Source organism: Carettochelys insculpta, chromosome 1 (assembly GCF_033958435.1).
Source record: "Carettochelys insculpta isolate YL-2023 chromosome 1, ASM3395843v1, whole genome shotgun sequence".
Classification (NCBI taxonomy): Eukaryota; Metazoa; Chordata; order Testudines; family Carettochelyidae; genus Carettochelys; species Carettochelys insculpta.
In genome coordinates this window covers 234,134,056-234,144,341 of record NC_134137.1, presented here as the reverse complement: position 1 = coordinate 234,144,341, position 10,286 = coordinate 234,134,056, and the positions used below count along the sequence as shown (strand labels likewise).

At 41.3% G+C, this 10,286-nt stretch overlaps 1 protein-coding gene across 1 annotated transcript; it reads left to right on the top strand.

Moving 5' to 3' along the window:
- Positions 1-326: 326 nt before the first annotated feature.
- On the top strand, positions 327-9,262 carry LOC142013307 (natural killer cells antigen CD94-like). Its single transcript, XM_074994543.1, has 7 exons — positions 327-417; positions 1,658-1,753; positions 3,111-3,206; positions 4,055-4,123; positions 7,706-7,854; positions 8,462-8,565; positions 9,121-9,262. Exons 1-7 carry the CDS (start codon positions 327-329, stop codon positions 9,260-9,262), a joined length of 747 nt encoding a protein of 248 aa, XP_074850644.1.
- Positions 9,263-10,286: the final 1,024 nt, after the last annotated feature.

The window sequence follows — 10,286 nt, the reverse complement described above, 5'->3', positions numbered from 1 at the left end:
TGCCTCCCTCTAACTCAAGAACAAATGAAATCATAGCTCTGTCTTTTATACTCTTCTTTTGAAACCCCTCTAATACTTAATTCTTTTTCTTCTCTGAAGATCTCTTGTCAGTGTGTGCTAAGGTGCCTCCCCACCCAGAATTATGTGCCATCTTCCAGATGCCACAAGATGGGTAATTGGTTCTCCTAACCTTACCATTTTATACTGCTAGTAGTCCATTATGATTGCTGTTGTTGTTACTTAGTACAAGTATCTGTTTCCATCACAGCTCCCTTTTTCTTCTCAGTCTACTAAATCCTCCCCTTCCATCCCAGAATGCACCAGAAATGAATCAAGAGGTAGTGACGTATGCAGATTTGAAATTTCACATTTCCGAGCAGCAGAAGAAACCAAGACATAAGAACACCAGGACCAAAGGTGTGGTATATTTAGAAGCATCTGAGACTACATCTGCTGTTACGGATATTTTATTTAATCTTTAAATCTCTTCTTTGAGCTGTATATCCTGTGTGTGACCTTATCTATTTATATTTGTATCTTTTTCTTAAATATTTTAGTAATATGTTAATATCTGTCAGCCAATGAAATGCTCCTGGTATGATGCATAATATTCCGGGAGTGGGAAGCAACAGTTATCATACCTCTGGTGCCCTGGAATACAGTTCTGAGGTTATACCATCACAAATCATTCCTAGCAATGTATGTTGTTGATTTCTCCTGTATTCAAGGACAGGTGGTCACGTTAAGCCAGACCTCATAGGTGGAGAGACAAAGGAGGCGATGCCTGAATTCTTATTTCCTTCCAAAACACATTTGTATCCTGATAAATTACCATTTTCTCTATGGTTTGCCTGATTGTGATACTCAATATCTGGGAATCATGACTGATACCTAATTGTGCACATTGATTTACCATTCCAGAGCCTTAAAATGACTCCTATCCAGCAGCGGCTTTCCTGAGCTGCAGAGGAATTCCAATGAGCATCCATGAGGTTGAGCAGTTAGTTCTTGGGAAGATGAGATTTAAAAATGCTCTTTAAAAACAGAAACAAGGAGTATAATATCTAATGGCCTGTCTCCCCGGATGTCAACTGGAGTACAGCTATTGACTTCCAAGGGGGAAGAAGCAAGCTTTAAACCAACAAAATAGCAAAATATTTAATGAGTTTACAAATATGTTTGTAAATCTTCGTTCAATTGGCTCTAAAATATGTAAAGTGCAATTTTAGTTGTCAAGATAGTCATTAACAGAATGGAGGGATCGTTAGGGTAAACAAGTAGCTACGTTACCTGATCTGGATATTCCCCTAACGTTTATGCTTAGCTTTTAAATGGTAATATTCTGCTTACGTAGTATGTGCAAAGGGTTATATAAGTCATGTGAATAAGTGTAAATCTAATAGCTTTTTGCGGTAAGACTCAGATATTGAAAAAAAAATAAGATTCAGCTGTTGAATTCATAATTATTGGTTGATCCCAGTATGATGACAGGCTACTAAAGACCTTTGTACTGAGGCACTAAGTTTTTTAATTCAAAAGCCCTGCTGTGCACTGTGTCCTGCAATGACAGTTTCATACTGATAGAGATTGTAATTAGAGCTGTCGAGTGTGTGAGCGCAATGAATGTAATTCACTATTTCTGTGCTATAACCACTAGAAATAAACAAGCTTGTGACTACACACAGAGAACAGAGATGCCATAATGCTACTGAGCAGCAGAGGCGAGGCAGGACTACGAACCCCCAGAGCAAAGGTACTGTGTGCCACAAGCTGCTGACTCCATGTTTACTGCTGTTTAACTGGCCATAGTCCAACACCTTCCTTGAACTGTATGAGAACACTAAAAGCAAAACTTGACATAAAAATTGAGGATTTCAATAACCCAAATCAAGACATAAAATGATACCCACAAGCGTTATCCACCTGGCCTCCTTGCACGTACTTTACATTAAGATGCAAAATGAGCTCTGTAAAATAAATTCAGAGCAGTGCGATGTATCTATGCACTAAGGAAAAGTGGGCCAGACTGTTCTCAGCCACCCGATGAGTGTCTGAAGGGAAAGGTCAGTCCATGCCAGGAGTGCTCTGCCTTCTACTTCCAAATGCAGTGGCCAGAAATTTTCTCCCCAGATGCAAGGGTTGTTCCCTTCTAGAATGCACAGAGCACTTGGCCACTCCAGAGTGGTTTTAAGGGAAGACACAACTGTGGCTTTATCTAACCGTTGCCCCCACTATGTAACCCAGGAGGGCAACTACATTGTTGTATAAAGCGGTCTCCCCTTTCACACCTCAGAGCTTGGCGAGGGACTGACAAAGACAGTGTCTCCTAGACCTCCTTCTGGGGAGGCTTCATATTGGCCCAGGATGAGACTCTCCTAAAGGCATAGCTAAGCCATTAATGCTGTTTCTAGGGTGACTCTGAAGCTGCAACTCCCAAGACGGAAGGAGGAACATTTGTTATTCCTCCTAGAACTCGTTCCAAGCCTCCTTTTCCTTGCCCCACCTTTAAGTACACATGATACTGGCAGTAAGTGAATACACTGCTTCCCTTTTTTCATAAACCACTGAACAGAATCATTTCTGTCTATTGCACAGAGCTTCAAATGGACAGTCAGGATTTCTTGCTGCCTTGGTAAAACCTAGGCACAGCACTTCACATCTCTCCCTTTCAATTTCCCCATCTGTACAATGCAGATAATATTTTCTCACCTTTTGAAAATACTACAGTTTATAAGCTCCATACAGTGCTCAAATGGATGGAATATCCCTTAATGAAATGCTGCTAGGACCCCAGAACACAGTTCTGTTATTATCAGGTCCCACACAGAACAGTCTGTGTCCTTATTGAGACTTTATTAAGGCTAGATCCTGCTATCCAGGCATCCTCACCTGGATAACTTTGAGCAGGGTAAGAGTTTTCATTCCATAGTTCAGGCATGCTGATAGCATGTTCTGACCCGACTGACCGCTTGGGTAAGAGCAGGAGAAGAAATTCTCATGAGTGGTCCAGTTGCATTTCATTAACATGGGGAATACGAATGGGTTATGCCTAGTTTGGATTTTAAAATTTATACCTTCACGTGTCTACTGCTCCCTTATCTTTCTCTCAGATTCTGCTCCGGCTCCTGCGTGGAGGCTTGTAGCAGGGATTTTGGGGTTCCTGTGCTTGACTTTGGTCATAACAGTGGTGGTCGTGGCTACAAACGGTAAGAATGAGCAAAGAAGATATTGAGGGACAGGCTCTCTGCTGATATACTACGTGTGTAATGCCTGGAGAGTGACTCTCATGCGGTATAAGTCAGTAAAGAGGTGCAATCCAGGCTACATATTTCACTGCCTCATTATGGCTGTAGAGGTTAGACATGGACACCAGCTGGAGTCTTTCACATTCTTCCCACTACGCACATGCACAAACCACGGAACCCCCTCTTTGCAAAGTCTCCATGGACAGCTGTAGCATAACAAATCTGACTGGCCACAATGCCCAGGAGCCAGAAGGGGTGTGGGGTCATCCAGGACTCGTATGAAGCACTGACTCTTTGGTGGACCTCTGCAGAATCATGAATTTGGGGTCTAAACCCCTGGTTTCAGTCACATGTGCCAAAACATATCCTCTGATATGGGCAATCCTTTTAAACTCCATTGGTTGATGCACTCATCAAATTTCCTTGTCTTCCTTTCAAAGTTTTCGCTTGCCACTCTCTTTTTAAGTAGCTGATCATTCTGTTTGGAAGTCTAACTTTGAAAATGGGCCACTCAGATGTCAGAAGTTGGGTTATTTTCAATTGCTGTATTCTGTGACTCTGGAGAATCAAGATGTTCAGCCAGTTTTTTGTGGAGAATTTTAAGCTCAAAATATTAATTTTAAAATTATTTTGAACAAGAAAAAGTGCCTGATATGTTACATACATTAAATAATTATATAATAGGCATTAACTATGTGTAGAAATTGGCTTTTCGTGTCCCTGCAGGGCATAGTATAGTGATTTATAAAACTGTGCTGCAATTTACTTATAAGTGACACATCCTATTGCTATGTCATTTTGGCTTTAAGCTTTTCAGATCTTCCCTGTACCATGTAGACAGCAAGATAACCTCACACAGTTCCAGAAAATTATCCAAGGTAAGAAGAGAAACCACCAAGGACTTCAATCAGGAAAGACACAGATTGATTGGTTTCAAAAGGGTATTTTTTCTCATATGTGCTGTAACTTTAGACTGAAATGATTTCATATTGAATTCCTAACACTGTTGCTACACTTGTAAATAGCATTTTGGTTAATTAGAATCCATTTTTTCCTTATTTAAGAAAAATTTGCACTCATTATAAAAAAGCAAGAGCGAGGACTATCTGTTTTAAGTCACATGATTTAAACCATCAAAGAAGAGTGCATGAAGAAAAAGCAGTTCAGAGGAGGGAATAAGAATAACACAGTGTGTAAATTTAATCCAGCCCCCTCCACTAAAGGCAAGTCAAAAATTACATACACCATCCCTAAAAGGCGTTTGCCTTACCTGTTCTTAAAAACCTCCAAATACAAGGATTCCACAATCTCCCTTGGAAGCCTATTACAGAGTTTAAATATCCCTGTATTTGGAAAGTGTTATTTTTTTTCCTCATAACTAACCCAAATCTCCCTTGTTACACGTCAGCTACTTTTTTCCTTCCTTCAGTAAACATGGAAAAATTTGTTTACTAGCCTCATTGTAACAGCCCATAGCATATATGCAAGTTGCTGCTGGGTCATGTCTGGGTCTTCTCATCTCTAGACTAAGCATGCACAGTCTTTCCAAGCTTTCCCCAGAGGTTAGGCTACCAATAAGTGCTCTCTTCCGGACCCCCTCCAATAAGCCCATATATTTCCTCAGTGTGGTGCCCAGAAATGGATACAGGCTTCAAGCTGAGACCTCACCAGCCCTAAATGCAGAGGGACAGTTACCTCTGTCTTACATACAATATTTGTATCAGTAAACTCAAAATATTCAACTTTTTTGTAACTCCATCACACTGGGGACACCTATTCAGTTTGGCTGTGGCTACACTAGCCCCTGCGTTTTGAAAGGGGGATGCTAACGACCCACTCTGGCAGATTTTAATGAGGCACTGCCATGAATATGCAGCGCCTCATTAGCATAATGGTGGCTTAACACGTTGCAGAAGTGCCCCTTTCGAAATGCACGCTGCTCATATAGGCTACGTCTACACGTGCCCCAAACTTCGAAATGGCCACGCAAATGGCCATTTCAAAGTTTACTAATGAAGTGCTGAAATGCATATTCAGCGCTTCATTAGCATGCAGGCAGTGCGCATCTCGTCCAGACGGGGCTCCTTTTCGAAAAGACGCCACCTTCTTCGAAGTCCCCTTATTCCCATCAGCTCATGGGAATAAGGGGGCTTCGAAGTAGGTGGGGTCCTTTCAAAAAGCAGCCCCATCTGGACGAGACCCGCGGCTGCGAGGCGCGTCAATTTCAAAGTGCCGCGGCCGCCCGCATGCTAATAAGGCACTGAATATGCATTTCAGCGCTTCATTAGTAAACTTCGAAATGGCCATTTGTGTGGCCATTTCAAAGTTTGGGGCACGTGTAGACACGGCCATAGACATGAAAGGACCCCCCAGACGTTGAAAGCTCCTTCTTCCTATTTGGTTTTGGGAAGAAGGGGTTTTCAAAATCTGGGGGGAGCCTTTCGAAAGGCCCCTGTCAACACAAGCAGCATGCATTTCAAAAGTGGCACTTTTGAAACACACAGCATCCGCCATTATGCTAATGAGGTACTGAATATTTATGGAAGCACCTCATTAGCATCTGCTTAAGTGGCTTATTAGCATCCCCTTTTCAAAAGGTGGGCTAGTGTAGCCACAGGCTTTGTGACCCACTATAAACGCCAGATATCTTCCCTAGTATCACTGCCTAGCCAACTATTCTCCACTCTCTTGTTGTGCATTTGATTTTTCCATCCTAAGCACAGTCCTTTCTGTTCATCTTTAGTGGCTTTCATCCTGTTTTCAGACCAGATCCCTCATTTTTGAAAATCATTTTGCATGTAAAGCCTGTCCTTCAAAATGTTAGGGACTCCTCCCAGTGTGGTATTACCTGCAAATTTTATAACCATGCTTTTTACACTATTATCCACGTCCCTGAGAAAATGTTAGACAGCATTGGACAAAGAACAGGGAACAACTGATAGCTACTTTTAAGTACGGGTTGACCCTCTCTAATCTGGCACCCTGGGAACCTGACTGGTGCTGGAAGAGAGAATTTGCCTGACCATGGGAGATCATAGAATCAATAGAATCCTAGGGCTGGAAGGGCCCAGTCCCTTACCCTCAACCAAGAGGATGGAGGAAAACATCACCTGACTCCATCCGTCTTGTTTCCATATCCCTGTAGTCACTGCTGATATGCCCAGGGTGTCACCTGCCAGTATCATGTGTCTATGTGGCTGAGAAGTCTGTGGTAATAGTCCAAAGATGGATTAGCCTTGGACTCCTTTCTGTAATGTCTTTGTGGCAAGGTCTGGAAAAGCAGAACATGCCCAGGTTCATCATGTCAGCTTGGCTGATGGATGCCTCTGTTGTCCTGAGAACAGAGTCCTTGGGCATCACCACTCCATGTCTCCTCCTCTTGTAGTCGGTGGTCATGAGTTTCTCTGCTTTGGTGGCAGGTTGATCCTCTGCCTCAGCCACTCAGGCCTGCTTCTCTCCTCCTGTTGCCAGTTCCGCATACCATAATGGATGGGAGACATAGCTGGGGTCTGATCACTGTCCACTGCTTGTGATGGGATGCAGCCTGTCTACTCTCCACAGACAAACCAGTTCTTCTTCTGTTGCTTCTGTAACATCTGTTAATGAACTGCAGGATAATCAAGCTCCCACTTTTAATATTTTCTTTCTCTGGTGTCATCTCAGCATGTAGGTTCCACCATCTTAGACTCCATGACGCTTGCATACCAGTAAGTGAGTTATAAATAGAATCTAACTCTGAAGGCGAGTTGCTTGCACATCATCACACCATTTTACCTGTTGGTTTGAAGAAGTGGGTCTGTCCCACGAAAGCTCACCAAATAAATTATTTTGTTAGTCTTTAAAGTTCTACTTGACTGCTTTTTTGTTTTGACAGTATATAGACTTGCACGGCTTTCTCTCTGTTACCATTTTACCTGTCATGCAAGTATCCTACTCAAAAGTTACTGGCAAAGAAATAGCCAGCTAATTACTGTAAGAAATACATTGATGTATAGAATCCATCCATCACATACACAAAACTTCCCTTGGGGAGGGGGAAAAATCTTGATTTGGGTATAAAAGGAAAGTGATACAAGAATAATAACAATTTCTCTGTTTGCTAAAGAACACAAGTCCTTAAGCCAGCATCGGAACACCAGGAACAATATCAGTGCTTGTGAATCTTGAGACAGTTTGTGACGCACTTGACTCAATATCAAAGTGGAAGAGAAAATCTATTATTAAAACTTGAACTTACAACTTATCATGAGGTAACATCTAGAGGTCCCAATCAGATATGGATCTCAGTTGTGTCATACGTGCAAATACACAATAAAAAAATAAAAGCCCTGCATGAGAGACGTGACAAGTTTAATAGAGGCAAAGAACAATAAATGGAGGAAATTGTCAAGCAGACAGAATTGGAGATGGAGGACAAGTGAAACAGTAACGTGAAAAACCCTGTGTTTTCTGTTTTTAAGGATGGAAGTTGCTGTGCCCAGAAAATTGGTTTTCCCATGGAGAGAAATGTTACCACTTTTCTACTGAAACCAAGTCTTGGCTGGAGAGTCGTGAGGCCTGCTCTTCTTCTGGCTCCAGACTCCTCCTGATAGAAAACAAAGACGAGCTGGTAGAGTACTTTTCTGTTTGGAAAGCTGAATTTTCAAAACGGTCAATAGAAGGTTTGCCAGCAAAAAGAAGACCACAGAGAATGAGATTTGCTTTATTTAGTATCTTTCTTTGTGATGATGGTTTTTTTTTCTTGAAGGTTAGTTATCTTATGCTGCCTCTTCTTTCCCCAGCATTAGAGCTAAAACAGAACCTTAAATTCAATTGAAAGGTACATGTTGCAAGGTTAACCCCAATATCCTCTGTAGTTTTCATATTCAAAGTACAGCTATTACTGTCGTCTAAGAAAATCTGTATATCACTCTGAGCATTTTATTGTCTCAGAAGTGATTTCAAGGAGGTATTTTCCACCAGATAAGAATCAATAGAGATTAACCAGCAGAGGATGTTGTCACAATTTCTACAACAAACATGCTTGGAGGACATGCGGAATGTAATCAGTCTGGCCAATGGATTTAATCAACCAGGGGGCTGCTTCAAGATAAGGGATTTGTTAACCACATCACTGTACCTGATATCCATACAGTTATGAAATAAGCAAATACCTAATGTAGCTACAGCTATGAAATGAGCAGGAAAAGGTATGACATGACTTTGTCTTTGTGCAGGATTTCATAAGGCCCCTCACCGCTTCTCACTGGATAGGATTATCACGTGCCACGACTGATGGACCCTGGATGTGGGGGAATGGGACAGCTTTCTCCAATCACCAGTGAGTTCCTGACATAACTAGAAACTTCTAATTTCACTGAAGTTCACTGACGGGGCTATAAAGGAGAAAAATACAGACCTGAGTAACAAGGAGTGAGATATGTCATCACTGATTTTTTTTTTGATTTTTTTTTTTAATTCTATGGCGGCCCAAATCAGCAGAGCATGGTGAAAATCATGGTTGACATATATTGGTCAAAAGATAGATAGGCAATAATAATATACGGACAGGAGAAAGAAGGAAAGAAAGGGTTGCTGCGAGCCAAAAAAAGAAGTGTATTGGCACAGCTGAGGGGAGACAGAACTTAAAAAAAAAAAAAGTAGAAAGATGGGTGTGTCATGGGTGAGGTGCTGAGGTGCACTGGTGGACTTATTCCTTCCCATTTATAAAGACCATACTTACAGATGATTTTTATAATGGCCCCGTTTCTCCACAATTGTTTTGTTATTATTCAAGTTGTTATTTTTGCCATATGTTTAAGTTGCGGAAGTTTTTTACCTTGATAAAACAAGGTATAACTAGAGTGGCTTGAAGTAACATTTTATTCCGTCACAGGTTAGCCATAAAGAAAGGATTTGTTGATGGGAACTGTGCACTTGTCAGAGGTGGCGAGCTCACCTCTGAACCATGCGACAACGCAAAGCGTTATATTTGTGAGCAACTGGTTCTTTTTCCAGATCCTGACATATCGGCATGAGATGGATCATGTAAACCAGAAATCTGGGGCATTCCAAACACAGTGACAAACAGCCCTTGGTAAATACAGCCATTCTCAACTTTTCCTCTTCAGAGATTGCATTTATGTTATAAAATTGTACCATGCTGTGCAGTGACAAAATATTGTTCATGAGTCTGTGTCAAAAGGAGCTGGCATGGTCCACGCAGAGTAAAAAGCAGATGGTTAAATGTGATAAACCACATGTCTTTTGGATAGTCACAGCCAATCAAAGCTCTCCCTCCTGCCAAATCTAGTCTTTTTTACAGTTTGATTTCGTGAACTACTTGTCATTTAAGATAAACTACTGGTTAAAGTAGTTTTCTTTCAACAAACTGGTAAAAATCTAATTCAGATGCTAGGTTTGTGATTTTTTTTTTAACTTCCTAGCATTTCATTCACAGAATGAAACAGACTGTCATGATATATTAGTCTGCATACAAGGACAACATTGATCAAACTAAAAGGATCTTTGGAGGAAATAGTTTATAGGTGTTCTTTAAAAGTGTGGTAGGATGGACTGGGGTGAGTGTCAGAGGCAATTAATATCCACGTGTTAAAGGCCAACACAGCAAAGGCAAATTCACCTGCCTCTCACCCTCCTCCCCTGACCTCCCAGCTTCTGAAGTCAGTAATCAACTGTATAAATGGCGTATAAACAAGATGAGAGCAATGGAGAAGCCCTGATGTGAGATGTTGTTATCACCAAGGAAGATGTTCTCATTGTCATCAGTGACTAATTAAAGAAGCTTCTATGCAAAAGTGAAAAAAACAAGAAGTCTTGTGGCACCTTATAGACTAACAGATATTTTGGAGCATAAGCTTTCATAGTCAAAGACCCGCTTCATCAGGTTGCATCTTGCAAAGTGGGTCTTTGTCCACAAAAGCTTATGCTCCAAAAATTCTGTTAGTCTATAAGGTGCCACAGGACTTCTCTTTGTTTTTGCAGATACAGACTAACACGGCTACCTCCTGATACTTTACATAAAAGTGTACAACTAGGGTA

Coding starts and splice junctions, on each gene's coding strand:
- LOC142013307 (XM_074994543.1), top strand. CDS start 327: ATGAATCAAGAGGTAGTGACGTATGCAGATTTGAAATTTCACATTTCC. Junction 418..1,657: donor TAAGAACACCAGGACCAAAG/GTGTGGTATATT, acceptor TATAACCACTAG/AAATAAACAAGCTTGTGACT. Junction 4,124..7,705: donor GTTCCAGAAAATTATCCAAG/GTAAGAAGAGAA, acceptor TCTGTTTTTAAG/GATGGAAGTTGCTGTGCCCA.